Here is a 21291-nt window from a genome sequence, read left to right as displayed (position 1 = left end):
AACCCCAGGCAGGGAATTGCTTTTATAGTTTCAGATTTGTTTTGCAGCCTTTTGAGAAAGTGATAATCTTATTTTGATGTAATTGATACATCTCATTGAAGTCATCAGCAGATATACCATTTTCAATTGAATTAATTAAAAATATTTCATACATGTTTTACGAAAACAAAGCCCAGCAAATTATAAGCACTTAGATATTCAATGTAGAATACTTTGCATTCTGAATATTTCTTCATTTAAGAGAAAGTATGATTTACTATTGTACCAAGTAGGTAGGCATACGTGTACATGTATTCCTTAAGTATTTAAAATTGAAGATGAATTATTGTACTTCTGGGTAATTCAAGTAATATACAAATATATTCAGAAGAGTGTTTCTCCTCACCCTCTTCTCCAGAACCTCCCAATCCACTCACTGGATGTAAGAAGTCCTAACAGCTTGACGTAGGTTACTCAACCTATGTGGCTACAAGGAGGGTATTAGAACCCACTGATTATTTGACTGCTTGATTTGTTTATTTGTATATTTATTCATTTATTCGCTAATCACCTATGTCCAACACATAAGCACACGGGGAGTTAATGATGTAAAGCTCTGTCCCTTTTCCTTCAGGAGCTTAGATGTGCAGGGAAGACGTAGTCAAGTTAATCCATATACGAGGATCAGGCAATTCAAAAGATGGAGAGATGACCCCCCAATGGGAGAGGTTGTATGGTATTAAAACTGATATACGCATTTAAAATCCAGATTTTAATTATCTCTACAATGATTATAAAGGAAAAGGTTCCACATCATCATTTGAAGATCGTGATTAGATTTTATTTTTGTTTTCTTGGTTAACAAAGTGAACTTGATATTTTAGCAGATGAATGTGTGTGTGTGTGTATTCTCTTGTCAGCTGAGTATTGCTTGTATAGAACTTGTGAACTGGCAAGTATCCAAATCCCAAAAGTATATATGGAAAGGATTTTTCCTGGGTGTCTTTTAAGGCGCTTGCCACAGTCTTAAAATTCTGCATTCTACATTGTTCTTAAATAATTCATTTTTCAGATTTTAGGAGCTCAGAAGAAATTTCCCACTGGGACTGTGTTAACATTTTGTATTGATTAGTGTATGCCTTTATTGTTAAAATTATAGATTCTTAAATCAGCCTTCAGAAGCCTTTTTTTCTTTGATATAGTTGATCTTACAGAGTGTCTTGTACCTGTAAATATTAATTGCTTTAATATATTATTAGTAATAGTATTATTAGTCTTAATTCTGTGTCTTGGAAGTAGGAAAGTAGGATATGCAGGAGGATAGATTGTTGGGAATAAGTTTATTTTGTTTTTCTCTGCCCTAGACAAAACTTTGACATGGACCAAGTTTCTTTTTTTTTTTTGTAACATCTTTATTGGAGTATAATTGCTTTACAATGGTGTGTTAGTTTCTGCTGTACAACAAAGTGAATCAGCTATACATAAACATATATCCCCATATCTCCTCCCTCTTGCGTCTCCCTCCCACCCTCCCTATCCCACCCCTCTAGGTGGTCACAAAGCACCGAGCTGATCTCCCTGTGCTATGTGGCTGCTTCCCACTAGCTATCTATTTTACATTTGGTAGTGTATATAAGTCCATGCTGCTCTCTCACTTCGTCCCAGCTTCCCCTTCCCCTTCCCCGTGTCCTCAGGTTCATTCTCTACGTCTGCATCTTTATTCCTGTCCTGCCCCTAGGTTCTTCAGAACCTTTTTTTTTTAGATTCCATATATATGTGTTAGCATATGGTATTTGTTTTTCTCTTTCCAACTTACTTCACTCTGTATGACAGTCTCTAGGTCCATCCACCTCACTACAAGTAACTCAATTTCATTTCTTTTTATGGCTGAGTAATATTTTGTTGTATATAATATGTGCCACATCTTCTTTATCCATTCATCGGTCGATGGACACTTATGTTGCTTCCATGTCCTGGCTATTGTAAATAGTGCTTCAGTGAACATTGTGGTACATGCTTCTTTTTGAATTATGGTTTTTTCAGTGTATATGCCCAGTAGTGGGATTGCAGGGTCATATAGTAGTTCTATTTTTAGTTTTTTGAGGAACCTCCATACTGTTCTCCATAGTGGCTGGTATCAACTTACATTCCCACCAACAGTGCAAGAGGGTTCCCTTTTCTCCACACCCTCTCCAGCATTTACTGTTTGTAAATTTTGTGATGATGGCCATTCTGACCGGTGTGATGATACGTCATTGTAGTTTTGATTTGCATTTCTCTAATGATTAGTGATGTTGAGCATCCTTTCATGTGTTTGTTGGCAATCTGTATATCTTCTTTGGAGAAATGTCTATTTAGGTCTTATGCTCATTTTTGGACTGGGTTGTATGTTTTTTTGATATTGAGCTGAATGAGCTGCCTGTATATTTTGGAGATTAATCCTTTGTCAGTTGCTTTATTTGCAAATATTTTCTCCCATTCTGAGGGTTGTCTTTTCGTCTTGTTTATGGTTTCCTTTGCTGTGCAAAAGCTCTTAAGTTTCATTAGGTCCCATCTGTTTATTTTTCCATTTCTCTAGGAGGTGGGTCAGAAAGGATCTTGCTGTGATTTATGTCATAGAGTGTTCTGCCTATGTTTTCCTCTAAGAGTTTGATAGTGTCTGGCTCCATTGTATATGCTTGCCTCCTTTATCAAAGATAAGGTGACCATATGTGTGTGGGTTTATCTCTGGGCTTTCCATCCTGTTCCATTGATCTATGTTTCTGTTTTTGTGCCAGTACCATACTCTCTTGATTACTGTAGCTTTGTAGTATAGTCTGAAGTCTGGGAGCCTGATGCTTCCAGCTCTGTTTTTCTTTCTCAGGATTGCTTTGACTATTCGGGGTCTTTTGTGTTTCCATACAAACTGTGAAATTTTTTGTTCTAGTTCTGTGAAAAATGCCATTGGTAGTTTGATAGGGATTGCACTGAATCTGTAGATTGCTTTGGGTAGTATAGTCATTTTCACAATGTTGATTCTTCCAATCCAAGAACATGGTATATCTCTCCATCTGTATCATCTTTAATTTCTTTCATCAGTGTCTTCTAGTTTTCTGCATACAGGTCTTTTGTCTCCTTAGGTAGGTTTATTCCTAGGTGTTTTTTTCTTTTTGTTGCAGTGGTAAATGAGAGTGTTTCCTTAATTTCTCTTTCAGATTTTTCATCATTAGTGTATAGGAATGCAAGAGATTTCTGTGCATTAATTTTATATCCTGCTACTTTACCAAATTCATTGATTAGCTCTAGTAGTTTTCTGGTACTATCTTTGGAATACTCTATGTATAGTATCATGTCATCTGCAAACAGTGACAGTTTTACTTCTTCTTTTCCAATTTGGATTCCTTTTATCTTTTTCTTCTCTGATTGCTGTGGCTAAAACTTCCCAAACTGTGTTGAGTAATAGTGGTGAGAGTGGACAACCTTGTCTTATTCCTGATCTTAGAGGAAATGGTTTCAGGTTTTCACCATTGAGAACGATGTTGGCTGTCAGCTTGTCATATATGGCCTTTATTATGTTGAGGTAAGTTTCCTCTATGCCTACTTTCTGGAGAGTTTTTATCATAAATGGGTGTTGAATTTTGTCGAAAGGTTTTTCTGCATCTCCTGAGATGATCGTATGGTTTTTCTCCTTCAATTTGTTAATATGGTTTATCACATTGATTGATTTGCATATATTGAAGAATCCTTACATTCCTGAGATAAACCCCACTTGATCATGGTGTATGTCCCTTTTAATATGCTGTTGGATTCTGTTTGCTAGTATTTTGTTGAGGATTTTTGCATCTATGTTCATCAGTGATATTGGCCTGTAGTTTTCTTTTTTTGTGACATCTTTGGTTTTGGTATCAGGGTGATTGTGGCCTCGTAGAATGACTTTGGAGTGTTCCTCCCTCTGCTGTATTATGGAAGAGCTTGAGAAGCATGGGTGTTAGCTCTTCTCTAAATGTTTGATGGAATTTGCCTGTGAATCCATCTGGTCCTGGGCTTTTGTTTGTTGGAAGATTTTTTTTTTTTTAATTTATTTATTTTTGGCTGTGTTGGGTCCTCGTTTTCTATGCGAGGGCTTCCTCCAGTTGCGGCGAGCGGGGGCCACTCTTCATCGCGGTGTGCGGGGCTCTCACTGTCCTGGCCTCTCTTGTGGTGGAGCACAAGCTCCAGACACGCAGGCTCAGCAGCTGTGGCTCACGGGCCTAGTTGCTCCGCGGCATGTGGGATCTTCCCAGACCAGGGCTCGAACCTGTGTCCCGTGCATTGGCAGGCAGACTCTCAACCACTGCGCCACCAAGGAAGCCCTCTGTAAAGGTTTTAAGTTCTCCATCACATCTGAATGAGATCCTTGCTGGGTAGAGTAATCTTGGTTGTAGGTTTTTCCCTTTCATTACTTTAAATATGTCTTGCCACTCCCTTCTGGCTTGCAGAGTTTCTGCTGAAAGATCAGCTGTTAACCTTATGGGGATTCCCTTGTATGTTATTTGTTGCTTTTCCCTTGCTGCTTTTAATATATTTTCTTTGTATTTAATTTTTGATAGTTTGATTAATATGTGTCTTGGAGTGTTTCTCCTTGGATTTATCCTATATGGGACTCTGTGCTTCCTGGACTTGACTGACTATTTCCTTTTCCGTATTAGGAAAGTTTTCAACTATAATCTCTCCAAATATTTTCTCCGTCCCTTTTTTTTCTCTTCTTCTTCTGGAACCCCTATAATTTGAATGTTGGTGCGTTTAATGTTGTCCCAGAGTTCTCTGAGACTGTCCTCAATTCTTTTCATTCTTTTTTCTTTATTCTGCTCTGTGGTTGTTATTTCCACTATTTTATCTTCCAGGTCACTTATCCATTCTTCTGCCTCAGTTATTCTGCTATTGATTCCTTCTAGAGAATTTTAAATTTCATTTATTGTGTTGTTCATCATTTTTGTTGTTGTTGTTGTTCATCATTGTTTGTTTGCTTTGTAGTTCTTCTAGGTCCTTGTTTAAAGTTTCTTGTATTTTCTCCATTCTGTTTCCAAGACTTTGGATCATCTTTACTATCATTACTCTGAATTCTTTTTCAGATAGACTGCCTATTTCCTCTTCATTTGTTTGGTCTGGTGGTTTTTTACCTTGCTCCTTCATCTGCTGTGTGTTTCTCTGTCTTCTCATTTTGCTTAACTTACTGTTTTGGGGGTCTCCTTTTCACAGGCTGCAGGTTCGTAGTTCTCATTGTTTTTGGTGTCTGCCCCCCAGTGGCTAAGTTTGGTTCAATGGGTTGTGTAGGCTTCCTGGTGGAGGGACCTGGTGCCTGTGTTCTGGTGGATGAGGCTGGATCTTGTCTTTCTGGTGGGCAGGACAACATCCAGTGGTGTGTTTTAGGGTATCTGTGAACTTATTATGATTTTAGGCAGCCTCTCTGCTAATGGATGGGGTTGTGTTCCTGGCTTGCTGGTTGTTTGGCATAGGGTGTCCAGCACTGGAGCTTGCTGGTCGTTGAGTGGAGCTGGGTCTTAGCGTTGAGACGGAGATCTCTGGGCGAGCTCTCACCAATTGATATTACGTGGGGCCGGGAGGTCCCTCGTGGACCAATGTCCTGAACTCGGCTCTCCCACCTCAGAGGCTCAGGCCAGACAGAGCACCAAGACACTGTCAGCCACATGGCTTTTGGGAGGTCTGAGGTCTTCTACCAGCATTCAGTAGGTGTTCTGCAGGAGCTGTTCCTCATGTAGATGTGTTTTTGATGTATTTGTGGGGAGGAAGATGATCTCCACGTCTTACTCCTCTGCCATCTTGAAGCTATGTCCCCTAGTCTTCATGGACCAAGTTTCTCTTAATAAATTTAATGGTTTTCTCAACCATATGTTCTCATGCTGCCTTCGCCTGCTTCTGCCTCCAGAGAGATCTTCCCTTAGTATCAAAAGTATCTCTTAATCCTGCTCATTTCCATTGGGTGAGGGAAGGTAGTGATTTAACTAATTCACTCTGAGAGGCGAGTGAGTTCACTTTCTCACCTTGATGTATCAGTATTTGATGATATTGATGACCCAGACAAATTTCTAAATGGTGAAAATTCAGGCAACATAACAGTGATAAACAGCCTGGGGTTGTGAAGTTCTTTTCTCTCTGTATTTGATCATTTTTTGAAAATGGAGGCAGTGAATCACTTATATAATGAAGAATGAAAATGAGGGGAGAGAAGAGTCTAGCATTTATGACTTTGGTCCTGGATGGTTGATAACCCTCATCACCCTGGGATATGTTGAAGGAAGAACAGCTACAGGGTGGACCGTGGCACGTCAACTGAAATGTCTCAGGGGCATTCATGATAGATGTCCGTTAGGTGGTTGGGTTTATCAAGTTGCACCTCAGGTGGGAGGTCTTAGCAAGGGACATTGAACTAGGACCCTTCAGTAAAGGATGACTTCATGGGCTATGGTGAAATCACCTTTGAGGCGATGACAACCCACTTAAGGAGCAACCATAGCAAGAGTCTCCACAAGGCAGAGAGCCAGGAAGATGGGGGTCAGTGTTTGCTCAGTGATCTGCCTGTTCTCGCCTTCCTTGGCACTCTCAGCTGCTTTGGGTTTACTGATGACATCCTTAAAGAGAACGTGTTAGTCAATGACTGTAGCTGTTGTGAAATGCTGTTTTAACGTAACCACATAAGGAATCATTTGCTTATATCATTTTGTGACTGCGTGATTGTGAAAACACGTCATTAGCAATGTCAGTCTGTCTTAAGTTTTAAATGGCTATAGTGCGTACTCTGGATCTTTATGTCTACAAAATGCTTTACAGCCTATTTCATTGTTCTCAGCTAGGACTGAGGCAAAATGAGTATAAGTGGGAAACTTAGCATAGCTAGATCTTAGCACAAACTGTTGTATGCAGAATGCCCTTTTACGTGGCAGCTAGATCTTACCACAAACTGTTGTATGCAGAATGACCTTTTACGTGGCAGCTAGATCTTAGCACAAACTGTTGTATGCAGAATGCCCTTTTACGTGGCCTACTAACCCATCCACTCCAAATAAGGTCTCTATTTAGCTAGCTGCAGCCATCGCCGGGGTTGGCCAGTCACCTGGGACTGAAATAGGACTGGGAGGGAAGTGAAACACAGGGAAACATATGAGGTTGCTGGGGAGATGGTGGGGTCTGCATGTGACTGGTTCAAGCCTCCGAAGGAATCCAGTATTGGGGTTTATAGGTGGGTCAGAACCTGACCTTAAAACATTTTGGGGGACCAAGTTGAAGATAACTAGTTTGAATTCAATGAAATACTTAACAACTGTTGTTCTGCATTTTGTTTTCACTGAGCTAAAACCCCATTTTTGAAAGAAGAGTTAAAAGTTTCAAATCAGATCCTCCAAACTTAATTATATCTGTTTTATCAGAGCATCCTATTTTATGGAAATACCTGCACAACAGTCACTCTCATGTTATATGATTTTTAATTCCCAAAGGCTCTTAAATCATTTTAGCCTTGTCTCATGTTCATTTCTCTATGTCTACATTTTGTGTTGGGTTGTGAGCTCCCTAAGGGCGGGGACAGTATTTGTGTATCTTCGCATCTCTGGTGGGCAGCCCCTGAGCACTAGATATTTGTTGATAAGCCCATCAGTGACAGAGGGGGATGGCGTGGAAGGTGGGTGTGTGGCATGGCAGTGGCTGGGACCTGAGCATCCCCGAGGCTGCTGTGTGCCCTTCGTGTCAAGGTGCGAATTATCCTACCGAGACCGTGTAAGTGGTGGCTGGTACGCTTAGTCCTTCTTCAAAGTATCGACTAAGTCAGACATCAGGCAAACTATTTGGGGAGGAAAGAATGAGAATAGGGAGCACAACATAAAAGTAGTAGCAGTGAATGAATCAAACATTTCACACTCCATCGTTGGCTACTTAGGGTTTCTACACCGTTTAGCATCTGACAAAACCGAATTTCACGTGATGAATATCTTCTTTTTGGTTTGTGTGTCTTCATGACAAGAGGTTGGTCTAAGGTGGAAGTTTGTGGGGAGTAAAATCATCACCTGTCATTTGTAGATTGTAACCTGAAACTTTGTACTGAAGACTGTTGGCTGGAGTAACTCAGACTCACCCCCAAAGCTAAGGTTACTTATTTCCTCTAACACAGAACTGCCTTCTCTGAGAAGCTGGGTTTTGATCATTACGTAAAAACCTAAGAATTGGAGTTTGAATAGTGCATGAGGTATAGGCATCATTTTGCATCATTCATTGGATGCATGGGTTTCTGTCAAACTAGTACATTTTCATGTGACAGGCACAGTTGTTTCTGACCCTTGAGTTAGTGAATTGCTTGGGATACTGGAGTGGAATAAACTGAATGTTCTAACTAGATCTCAACAAGCAAGGAGTATGCAATGTTTATTTTAAAAGGCTATACTTTCTTATTACCAGAATGCATAAGTAAATTAATTAAAAGTTTTTCATTCAGCTTAAGTTGCGTTAGTATTCAGTCCATGTAGAGTTCTAACTAATCTTCAACCCACTTGGGTTTTAGGTGTTAAAAGAGGACCAACAAGGCATGATGTTTTGGATGGCTCATGGGAAGGCTTCAAGGATCTCATCAGACCTCGTGAGGAATCAAGGAAGAGAGAGAAAGGCCAGAAGGTTGGTGTGTGAAAATATTGTTTTAAGCTTTCCGATGCTGAGGCATCATGATGTACTGCTCTGGGTTAATGAAACATAAACTCCTCTGCCCAGCTTGTATTTGATTTTAAAAAATTGATTATGGGTGGATGTTGGGAAACTCCAACAATAAAACCAAGAACGTTGGTCACATTCAGGGCAGAGAGTTACTATTGGTGGAGCAGGCCTCCTCTTGCCCCTTTGCCAGGGCATTTCTCGCTTGTAAAAATGCCACCAGCTTCCCTCGAGCAGGGAAGGTTGGTCGTGCCAGCAATTGCTGTTGTTCTATAATCTGAATAAACAGTCACTAGGTAGGAGGTGAAGAACCCAACCATCTTCCATTTGTGAGCTAATCATGGTTTGACCCGAAGCCATCGGAGGGAAAGGTTTTTGTACTGAGGCTTGGGCACCCACTCCTTTGTGGCTGCAGCCTCGGAACCCGGCTCTTTCTCTGAGGCTGTGTGGTGCTCTCATTGCACTGGAGGCTTACTCGGATAATGTGGGGAGGACTTTACATTTGTTGATTCTTCAGCATCTACTCTCATTGCTGAACTTTTGAATTAGCCACTCATGATCTTGGTACAGCTTTTGTACCTGCCCCGTGGGTGACCTCGGTAGAGAGCTGGTGCCCTGCGGCTGCATTTAGGTTTTGTTGTCCTGTGTTCCAGTCTTCTTCCTAGTTGCAGCGTGGCCACTTAATGTTTTTCCTTTGGAAAAATTAGGGAAAAAACCTGTTTGGCATTCATTCCACTGATACTTATGAAGTGTGCGGTACTATCTATGTCCTGCTCCTTCGGAGGTGTTCCATCAGTGCTGAAGGGAGTGGTCACTGCTGGTTCGGTGTGAAAGAATCGCCCGGAGGACTTTTTTTTCCCAAACTCCTAATGTGCCTCTCACCACCCCTCCTTCCCCTTTGGTAACCATAAGTGTGTTTTCTACGTCTGTGAGTCTGCGTTTTGTAAATAAATTCATTTGTGTTTTAGATTCCACATGTTTTAGATTCCACATGATTCCACATTCATGTTTTAGATTCTACATATAAGTGATATCGTATGATATTTGTCTGTCTCTGTCTGACTTCATTTAGTATGACAATCTCTAGGTCCATCTGTGTTGCTGCAAATGGCATTTCATTCTTTTTTATGGCTGAGTAATATTCCATTGTATATATGTACCACATCTTCTTTATCCATTCATCTATTGACGGACATTCAGGTTGCTTCCATATCTTGGCTATTGTAAATAGTGCTGCTGTGAACATTGGGGTGCATGTATCTTTTCGAATTAGAGTTTTCTCTGGATATATGCCCAGGAATGGTAACTCTATTTTTAGTTTTTGAGGAACCTCCATACTGTTTTCCATAATAACTGCACCAGTTTACATTCCTACCAACAGTGTAGGAGTGTTCCCTTTTCTCCACACCCTCTCCAGCATTTATTATTTGTGGACTTTTTGATAATGGCCATTCTGACCAGTATGAGGTGATACCTCATTGTAGTTTTGATTTGCATTTCTCTAATAACTAGTGATGTTGAGCATCTTTTCATGTGCCTGTTGGCCATCTGTGTGTCTTCTTTGGAGAAATGTGTATTTAGGTCTTCTGCCCCTGGAGGACTTTTTAAATGTGCAGATTCTCTGGTCCTACTTGAGACCCTCTGAGTTGGCATTTCCCAGGCGATGCTTACATCACAGCAATGAGCTGTGAAAGCCCCACATGGAGTAGAATCTCCTTCTTCACAGGAAGGAAACCAGTACTCAGAGAGGGCAGAAAATTCACTGTGGGTACCACGTCTCCCTCAGGGCAGAAGGAACAGAACCTGGATCTACTGTCTTCCACGTGGCCTTCTTCCTAATCCATTTCTTATCCCCATTCACTGCACAGCCTTTTCTCTGATGAATCAAGAACTCGTCATGCCTGAGGGCAGTGGCCCCCAATGTTGCCCCACATTGCAATCACCTGGGGATCTGAATTTTGTCAAGATTCCTGGCTCATACCCCCAGACAGCCTGATGTCATTACTATGGGGTGCATGTTGGGCACTAGGATTTTTTAAAACTCCTGAGCTAATTCTAACATGAAGCAAAGTTTGGAAACCACTTTTGTGCCTTAGGGACTTTGTCCAGCATAGTTCAAACAAGTAATTTATCCTGGAAGAAGTTCTGTTTGTTTCTAAACACGTCTCATATAAACGGATTTTATTGTTTAGACTTGTAAAAAACAAAGACAAAGACTTAAAATCCTGATTTGTTTGCTTATGGGATAAGCGTTTTTAAATTTAGATACCAATATAGAGATGAACGGTCATGGTTTATCATTGCACAGGTTAAAACAAAGGACAATAGAAATTTCTTAAAATGCAATTTAAAATTTTAAAGATATAGCTTCCTGGCAGTTTGAGATCTTGGAGTATGGGTGTGGGGAGTGGAGTTTATATTGTTATGTTATAGCAAGTCAGCAAAAACACTAAGTTTAATTGACTGGTATTAAAAGTCTACTATGGAGCTGCACAAGGATTGTGAATTGGTGAATTAAATACAGGTCTCTGATCTGTAACTTACAAGTATAATGTTAGTCTTGAGGGTTATGATAGTATCCAGTCATTCCCTTTTTTCCCTACCAAAACTGAGGTCTTACCTGCTTGCTTTTGTTCCTTATTAGATTTCAAGACAACCTGTGTTAAACTGAAATTTCAGACTTTTTAACATAGTCATGTTTTTATGTATAAGTATATATAAGGGATTAGATTCCATCAAGCACAGCAATTGTTGACATTTCCTAAAAGATATCTTGTAATTGGATTTTAATGTTGAGTAAAGCAACTTTACAGGAAATATCTTTCGTCAGCTAATTATTAAAGCACATGCCTCTACTGAAATGGAGAACTCTTGGGTCTAGAGTATAGGATCGCATTTTTACATTTTCACATGGGAGCTGGCGTCCATGCTGTTTCCGTCATTATGAAAACGGTTTGAAGCGGATGTGTCCCAGGACCCTCGTGATCTTTTTAATCTTAAACTTGACGTAGCACCTACGGGTAATGTCCTTTCTGGGCAGCCCTGGAGAGCAGGCCTGTGAAACTGTGAATCCTAAGTTCTGTGCTGTGTAACAGTGCAGCGTGGAAAGCGGGCAGCCTGTGGGTAGGGACCACAGCCTGGGTAGAAGGTGTGGCCTGGGAAGGATGCTGGTGCATCCAAAAAAGATGCTGAAATCAGCCCCAGCAGGTTCTGGGTGAACTCTTCTCATTCTTGGTTTTCTGTAGTTTTGCTGCAGCTCTGCCCGAGTGTTGCTTTTGTCGTCAGCCTGATGCAGGGTCGCAGGTCTTCAGGTCTTCCATCTGCTTTGGAGAAGTCTCATTTCTCTTTCTTCCACTTCTGGAAATTCACTCACATGTGTTACCTGAGCCTTCTGTATCCCATGCCTCATGATTTTTCTATATTTCTATATTTCTCTCCTTTTTTATCTCATTTCGTTCTGGGTATTTTCTGCTGATTTCCCTTTCACCTCTCCCTCTTTATATTATAGGTGTACTCTTATGGTAAACCTATATATTGCATTTGAAAACTTCATTATTGTATTTTTCAGTTTTCGTTATTCTATTTGGATTTTTAAAAATTTCTAGCTTTCTGCCAAAATTATTAATTTTGTCTTTTATTTCTTTATGCATAATTAGCATATTTATTTTGAAATCTAAACCGGGTAACTCCATTTTCTGGATCCCTTAGTTTCTGTCTTTATTATCTGTTGTTTCTCTTAGTTTTCTGTCGTACGTTCCTCTAATATGCTTTATTATTTTTGGCATGTCTTCCTACCAGGAACTGAGATGATCTGAGGCTGAGCCTCTCTCTCTGTGAGGCCAGCTCTCCCCTTGCTCACCTGAGGGTTTCTCTTCCTCCTGTGATTCACTGTCTTATCAGCTCAGCAGTGTCTCCGAATCGTGGGTTTGTGTCCGTCCAGCTTTACTAACTGTTCACGATGGGGAGGTTGTTCTGAACTACTTAGTCGATCCTTCCTGGAAATAACGGGTGAATTTTAATGGCCATTAAAAAAGGGTTTTTTTCTCTAATTAGAGATGGGATAAATCCTTCTCTGAGAAAAGAACAATGAGAGACCAAGTCAGCAGAATTTTTCAGATGAACGTGCAAGTCATTGGTTGCAAAAGACACACTAACCATCTCTTAAAGAGGGAAAACAGATATAATTCAATAAAGAATTACAAAATCTCAGAGCTATAATTTCCATTAGAGATGATTTGGTTTAGTACCCACTTTTAGTGGGAAGAGTCATTTTGTACATCAGTGGGAAACTATCTTTTTTAGACTTATTACTTTAAACATATGCTTATAAATTCATTGAACCTTTTTTATTTTGAGACTCCAGTTAAGCAATATCATCACCTCCATAATCTTAGCTTACAATACATGGGTCATTGACAAGGAAATCTATTTCTGCCATCTTTTCACAGGGAGAAATATAAAATTTTATGACAGATCATAGCCTGTCTTGTTTGTTGCTTGTTTAATATTGTCAGACATAGAACCTGAAGAAGGTAAATATAACATTAATGCTAGTGATACGGTGAACGCATATGAAAATGTGGGGTTTTTCTACTACAAAGTGTTTATTCTACTACTTCTGTTATTCGTGTTATTGTTGTTCAAATATTATTATCATTAACAAAATTTTTCTTCTTTTTTTAAAAATTAATTAATTAATTAATTAATTTTTGGCTGCATTGGGTCTTCGTCGCTGTGCGCGGGCTTTCTCTAGTTGCGGCGAGAGGGGGCTACTCTTCATTGTGGTGCACGGGCTTCTCACTGCAGTGGCTTCTCTTGCTGCGGAGCACGGGCTCTAGGCACACAGGCTTCAGTAGTTGTGGCTCGTGGGCTCAGTAGTTGTGGCACATGAGCTCAGTAGTTGTGGCTTGCAGGCTCTAGAGCGCAGGCCCAGTAGTTGCGGCACACGGGCTTAGTTGCTCCACGGCATGTGGGATCTTCTCAGACCAGGGCTCGAACCCGTGTCCCCTGCATTGGCAGGCAGATTCTTAACCACTGCGCCACCAGGGAAGCCCCCAAATTTTTCTTTTAAGGTAAGTCATCCACTGGACAAGAAAACCCAGCTTTCCTTAGTGGCTGTGGTTTTAAATCTTGCTTTGGGGCCCTCTCTGCCAAGCAGGACTGCCCGTCATAGGGTGAACTCTGGGTCAGAGCACAGGAAGTGTCCAGGTGGCTCTCACAAGCTTGGAGGCTTAGACAGACATGAAGGGCCAAATACTTCAATTTGTACAAGTAAGCTTATTTTGACCGTGGTTTTAAAAATAAAAAAAAAGAAGACACTACACACTAGATCAAGTGCTTAAATATCCAAGTTTCTTAAACAGAGTAGAAAACAAATGATGAATAACGGTTTTCATATGTTCCAATAATTGCTTGTTCTCACATTTTTACTAGGATATGAGCCCCCTAGGACACAAGCTTTAATCTTTTAATACTCATCGTAATACAGTATAACACACAAAATTGGTGTTTAGTAAATATTTGCTGAGTGAATAAGGGCTGCACGAATTTCCCTTCTGCTTTTTGAGTTCATATCTTACACCCTTTCTGGTGCTTCTAACCATCACACAGTGATGTTGTAATCATCATAGTATATACCTCATTTCTTTTTGAATATTCTTCCTAAACTTGTGAAATGGCCTCGTATTAGTGAAAGAAGGAAGGTTTCCATTGCAGGACATTGTTGCCACAAGCGTTGATTCCTGAGCCAGACTCCACTATGTGGTGGTTCTGTCACATTGAACAAGTAAATTAGTATTTCTGTGCCTCTGCTTCCTTTTATATTAAACAGGCATAATAATAGTGCCAATCTCAAAGGGTTTGTGCTAATTAAATGAGTCAAAACCTGCAAAGAGTTGAGGACGATAGATCCCTGATATTCATGGGCACTCAACAAAAGTTAGCTCTGTTTTCCAGCACAAATGTGGGTGAAGATGACATCCACATACGGACTCAAAGCAGACTGGGGGGGGTCACTCTGCCACCCGCTTCCCTAGCCCCCCCAGAGACTGGCACGTGTCTGTAATGAGAATGGCCCTCAAAGTTCCAGTATGGCCCAAACTATGTCTCTTCCTGGATTCACTGACCACAGTCATGCGCGGGCCAAAACAGCACCTCAGGGCATGGGGGGGAGGGAGAGCTGGGGTGCATTTTTGAGAAGCCCCCCACATGGTTCAGACATGACGATCCTCCTCCCAGGTGAGAACCTGTGTTACAGGGTTAGGTGGAGCCTCGTCTCTTTACGTCTTTAGCGTGAAATCAACCCCCGTCACCTCACCCGGAGGCAGGCGGTGTGCGTTTCCCAGTCCCCGATCCCTGCTCTGGCGATTTGCTTCCCTCTCTCTTCTGGTACCATTACAACTGTCTGAAAATACCCGGGCTCTCCTAGGAGACCTGCGTGAGGTGTACATAACGTGCTCACTGTTGCTACTCATAGTGGCCGTTCCTCAAGCACCGAGACCTCTTCCAGAAAGAGCTTTCCATCTCGCCATCACGCGGAGGTGCTGGAGAGAACCTCGAGCGAGCCCTTCTTGGGAGGGCAGTAGGTTTGGAATCACAGCTTATCCGGGTCGGCCTTCTCCGAAGAAGGAAGCTTGCAGCCAAGAGAAGGTAGAAGAGAGGCCACAGGGGCGCAAGAAGATATGCTGGGCCGTAGGGCGGACGTGAGGGCTCGAGCGCAGGTCCAGCCTGGGTGGGCTGTCTGGGGGCAGGGACCAGGAGGTCTGGGGAGACGGAAGCCTTCCGGAATAAAGAAGTCGGGTATCTGAGCCACGTTTTGTGTTCTTTTCCCTAGTGTCTCCTCTCCTCGAAAAGGTCCCTGAATGAGCACTTCACAGCTCTACTGGAGACTCCACGATTTCATGAGTGTGCTTTTACAGTCTGCAGTAATTCCAGGACTTTGGCTCTTTGCCATTAGATAGTGTGCTTGGCTGGAAGCGTATAATCTGGTAGGCCGCTTTGTTTTTAAGTTTAACTTTCAAGTTGAAATAGCAGTGACTCATCCACATGACAGGTGATATTTATTTTGTTTCTTGACAATTCCGCACGAGCATGTTGTTACTACTCGGGGGAATTGGCACACTTCCTGGAGGATGACACCCTCTGTAAATTCCACGGAAATAACTCCCCAGTGTTCAGACACCTCCTGCCTCCCCTGCCGATGGGGCCTGTCTCCTGGGGGGGCCTTTGAAGACAGATAATTAGAGAGATGAGCTGGCAGAGACTGCAGGCATTCTAGATTTCTAGCACGGGTGTTTCAAGGATCTGCCATCCCTTGGATGAACCGTTTCTGGCAAAGCGCGCCCAAAGCTGGCAATGGGGGCGTGGGAAAATGTGTTCGTTATGACAGGTGTCGCTCCCGCCCCTAGATGTGACTCCGAAGCCCCGGAAACCCGCGGCCTCATGGTGGTGTAGCAACTGCTTTTGGCTTTGTTAGCGTGTTGTTTTCTTCTTGTTGTGTATGAGAAGAAAATATTTATAGAGAAAACATTCAAAGAGCATCTTCAAGCGGCAGCACCTTTTCTTTACTGTATTTTCCGTGCCCCGTGGCTGCCGTTGTGTGTGGTCTAAGGTGTGTGCTTCAGAAACCCTCAGATGTGTCCCGTACGGGAGGTGGTTGGTGTGAGGGCCACTGGGCTGGCGCTGAGGCCATTCTCCTGGGCGCCCGCGGTCATCTTGGGCCACGTCAAGGTAGGGGCCAGGGTAGAGCCCCCCACCCCCTGCGGAGGTCACGAGGCCGAGAGAGGAAACTGCCAGAAATCCTGTTACCATCTGCCGGCCGTCACTGGGCAGGCTGGGCCAGTTTGAGATGCACCTTCCAAATGTGAACAGTCACAGCTGCCGGTTCCTAAGGTCTAGCTTGCTAAGTAGGACCTTTGGGGGATGTTAGCCAAGCGATAGTAAACCACGGTAACCTAGCTTAGAAATATCAAATTCATCTCTGTAAAATATGCAAAACCAATGGGGGCTTCCCTGGAGGTCCAGCGGTTAAGACTTCGCCTTCCAATGCAGGGGGTACCGGTCCCATCCCCGGTCGGGGACCTGAGATCCCACCTGCCTCGCGGCCAAAAACCCGAAAACATACAACAGGAGCAACATTGCAACAAAGTCAATAAAGAGTTCAAAACGGGTCCGCATCCCAAATAATCTTTCAAAAACATATGCACAACCTCAAGCAAAACAGTAACTTGCCGAAGTAGCAAGCGTGAAACTTTAAAAAAAACCCAACAGAACGGCTTCTTTGGGAGTAAAGGAACCGAAGAGAAGGAAGAGAAAGACACGGGTGCAGTCCCGGGTCCACCTCCGCCCCCCCCGCCGCCCTCCCCGTGTAAATACTCATTCTTCACCGAGCTGCGGCGCGGGCCATTCCTGCCGGCGAGTCGGTTACAGGCCCTCGGCCCTCGCCCGGCTCCCCGGCTCACACCCGCTCTCTCCTCGGACCGCCCGGCCACTGCCCCCCGGCTCACACCCGCTCTCTTCTCGGACCGCCCGGCCACTACCCGTGGTCGCTCTGCTTCTCTTAGCAGCAGCTGGTTTGGGAATATGACTCACTTCGGCCCAGTGAGATGCGAAGGGAAGTCTTGCTGGGAGGTTTCTGGAAAAAAGCCTCCTCTCACTTGAGACAGCCCTGGGAAGAGAAGCCCTCCTGGTCCTCCGAGCTTTGTTATGGCTGGACGCGCCCCGGGGAAGGAACCGCGCAGCCCGAGGACCCGGCCAAAGAGCGGGCCCCGGGGAGGAGGCGGGAGGGGGCCCTCCGATCTCACGGCTTCTTTCCACTGACGTCAGAGGGATGTTGCGACAAGGGACCCAGGGCTGCGTCTGAGATGTTGCTAGGCTACGCCAGGACGCACACATAGGGAGACGCAGGGCTGCACCCATTTGTCCGCAGAGCTGGAGCTCACTTTAAACGTGGGTGGTTTTCCCGAGCAGGCTTTTCCTGTCTTCTCTGTAGGAGCGGCGCTGTCCTCTCCAATCACCAGATATTTATTACTTCTTTCCTTAAGTCTCTTCAGCTCTCTCGACTCGGGTTCAAAGTTATTGCTTTCCAAATAATACTTAAGAATATGAATTATGGGATATTAGCAGTTAAAAAAAAAGAAATGAAAACAGCATTATTCAGATGGAAAGGAGTTAAGTGGAAGAATGACAGATGAAACCACAACTCAGAATCAATGAGGCATTATTACAGACTGTTAGAAAATAAAATAGGAGGCATTTCAAATAGATTTTGGCATATGCCTTTGTGGCTTTTGGATAGGAGTTCAGATTTAGTTCATCTATCAATGGTGAGTCAGTGTAACGTACAATGGCTGTGAAACGGGGCAGCCTGGTCTGGGGGGGTCCTTTCTCTGGTCTTCATCATCAGTGACTTTAGTTTCAAAAACTGTTCTTTTTGAATTTATGCTATCTTATTTTTCTGCAGAAATGTCTTCTGCTTTTTACTTCTGAATAAATTCACGAGTTAAAATCTAATTCTGTTCATTTTTAAAAAGGCTCTGAAATCTTTCTCAGCATTGATCAGATTGCAGCTTTTTTCTTTGTTTCTGGTATTTTTTACCATGTTCCTCCAGCTCCTCGGGTGAAGTTTGAACACAAAGGTGGGACAAAGGATGGGAAACTAGGAATCAAAAACCACGGCGGAGGCTGCGGCTGTGGTGGGAGCCCGAAGGACCAGGGCCGGGGCGGGGGGTGCCTTTTCTTTCTTTTTTCTTTTCTTTTCTTTCCTTTCCTTCCTTCCTTCCTCCCTCTCTTTCTTTCTTTCTTTCTTTCTTTCTTTCTTTCTTTCTTTCTTTCTTTCTTTCTTATTTTTATATTGGAGCATAGCTGATTAACAATGTTGTGTTAGTTTCAGGTGTACACAAAGTGTGTCTTTGTCTCAAAGTAAAAGCTCTAGCCTGGACATCCCATGAAGTTGCATGTTTTCCCCAAAATCTACCCCTCTTATTTCCTAAGGGCCAGACTTGGTGAGTTTAGGGTATATTGAGAGTATATGGTGAAGGAACTTCTGCCCTTCACCGGACCTGAGCAATTAGAGCAAGTTTCTTTCAAAGGCCACACGGCAGGGGTCGAGCCCTGAAGCCCGTCCTTGTCTGCCTACTGGAGACGGGCAGGGGATGAGAGCCAGGCTCAGGCCAGCCATCTGCCCCTGCCCTCCTGGATGCTCCGTATGTCCCTTCTCCCTCCACGCGCCCCACGGACTCAGATTCTCCCGTCATTCGGCGGGTTGTCATTTTTTCAGGTGGGTAGTCCCAGGTTGAGCCTGTGTGAGCTCCTTGGAGCTACCCTCTCCCCAGCCCCTTTCCCCTTCATGCACTTCCTTCCCTTCTAGAATACTCAGATGACCTGGGCTCCTGCTTCCTTTCCTTGCTCTGGCCCCGTTTCTCCATGAAACTGGTTCCCTTGAGTGGAAAATGGATTGCATAAAAACAAGATGGGGCGCTCTCGGTGTCTTGGTCTGCTCAGGCTGCTGTAACGGAATTCCACAGACCGGATGGTTTATAAACAACACTTCTGGAGGCTGAAGTCCAACATCAAGGCCCAGCAGGTCTGGTGTCTGGTGAGGGCTGTCTTCTTGGTTCATATCTGGCTCTCTTCTCCCTGGGTCCTCATACAACAGAAAGGACGAGGGAGCTCTCAGGCGTCCCTTTAATAAGAGCATTAATCCCACTCATGAGGGCTTCACCCTCAGAAACTAATCACCTCCCAAAGGCCCCACCTCCTAACACCATCAGCTTGGGGTTAGGATTCCAACATAGGAACTTGGGGGGACACAGACATTCCGTCCATAACGGTGTGCTCCTTGATATTAGGGCTTCATTGCCTCTAGTCCCCCATACGTTCAGGGCCAGGAGATGGGTAGACGCATAGACCCCTGGGAGTTTCAGTGTTAGATGTTAACTTTGTTAGATAAAGCATCTTAATAAGTGAGGTGATATATGTGTATTTTTTTTAACAAATTGGGTATTGATGCATACCTCAGATGTACATTTTCTCTATGCTTGTTTTTTGTACTGTAAACATTCATCTTTATCCAACATATGAGTATTCAAAACTGATACTGATGCTTTACTGATCAGTTTTATTATTGCATTGTTTGAGAACATTTAGAAAGGTATTACATTGTTTAGAAAAAAAAAAAACCTGAATATTAAGAGTCTCTATAATTCTCTGCAAAAAAAGATATAAGGAAGGGATAATTAAGTTACAAATAGATTTACATAAGAACGTTAAAGATTTCTGCCCCAACTTCCTGCAGTGAACCCAGCTTCAGAGCATAGACTTTATCATCAAATTAAAGAGGGGGAGAGGGGTATCAACAGTATGAAGGACACATCTAGTGAGCTGCTTATTTTAAAACGCTGGGACCTCTTGTATCCGTGGATTGAGTCTTTCTGAAGACACTTAAATGACATAGCTGCCAGGGATCTAGATAATAGAATATCCTCAGGATGTGATTTGAAGACATTTTCTAGAATCTGTTTTGTCCTATTTGATTTGCTCATTTTTACTTTTCTCTATAGTCAGAATTCACGCAAACATGCTATTCTGGCAGCGCCCCTGTATCTAGATGGGCTTATATTAGTAGTGAACAAAATCAATAATTTCGGCAAATGTGTGGATTATCTCTTCACTTCTTTTTTTAGGAGAAGCATTTCCACTGTTTACTTATGAAGTGGTACCTAAAGCCAAAACATTTCAAAGAATGTTTTATTTTTAAAGTTTCTTTTTTATCACTAATAAAACAAGTACGTTTGTTTAATTTGACCTCCCTTTGATCTTATTAAAACAGAATCAACTAGACTATTTCCCAAATATTCATCTTCAACACCCCCCTCTCCACTCACCACTTTAGAACTTCCAGAAAATGCTTTTGCTAAAATTAAGTACAACGTTTCATATTTGTGAGTTGTTCCTCACTGGTTAGTGGATTATTTCACATGATTACCTCTCAGTGTTTGCTTTGATTACCTTTTGTTACTGCATAGCTGTATTTGGACAAGTGTTTTCCTTTTAAGGGACAGGGTGCTATGTTTTCTTTTGTCACGAACAAACAACAATGTTAAAAACATAAAAGGGTTGTTTTTCTTCTTTGTAATGTACATTCTATAATAGAAACCCTGAAATGCTTAGCCGTGCTTAACCGTGAGTAGATGTGAGCAGAATAAGAGTGGGAAGGTTACATTTTATATTAATATGCTGCACATGATAAGATAAAGGTTTCCACTTTTCTTGAGGTCGTCCATATAATACAGTTTCACTGTATTTTTTTCATTGGTGAGACCTTCATGCTTATAACTAAAATGTTAAGATCCATGCTTTATGCTTCTGTTTCTTCTCATGTCTGATGAATGCAACTAAACCCATGGATAACCCACGAATACACGTAAACTTCCTGGACCTCCAAGCCATGTCCCGCTAGAGGCAGTGCTGGAAGACATCAGAGGTTGTACCTTGAATTGTCTGGTGGTTTTGTTAACTTACCATCATAAGCTATAGCAGATGATGAAAGAGTTCTTAATGTCGTCTCAAAAATAAGGAGAAAATCAGTGGTACCTCCCACAAGACATATAAACTAAGGGGTATCATTTCCACCGTCCTATTAAG

General features: G+C 42.6%; 1 protein-coding gene across 5 annotated transcripts in view; it reads left to right on the top strand.

The window, feature by feature from the left end:
* Positions 1–21291, top strand: part of MCPH1 (microcephalin 1) — a 297872-nt gene that overhangs the window by 38627 nt on the left and 237954 nt on the right. For all 5 annotated transcript variants that reach the window (XM_059909407.1, XM_059909402.1, XM_059909404.1 and 2 more), the window contains exon 9: positions 8507–8616. In XM_059909407.1, the coding sequence (XP_059765390.1) occupies positions 8507–8616 (110 nt within the window). The remainder of the gene's footprint in view (positions 1–8506; positions 8617–21291) is intronic.

This window comes from Balaenoptera ricei, chromosome 21, assembly GCF_028023285.1.
Source record: "Balaenoptera ricei isolate mBalRic1 chromosome 21, mBalRic1.hap2, whole genome shotgun sequence".
Lineage (NCBI taxonomy): Eukaryota > Metazoa > Chordata > Mammalia > Artiodactyla > Balaenopteridae > Balaenoptera > Balaenoptera ricei.
This window is presented reverse-complemented; position numbering and strand designations above follow the sequence as displayed.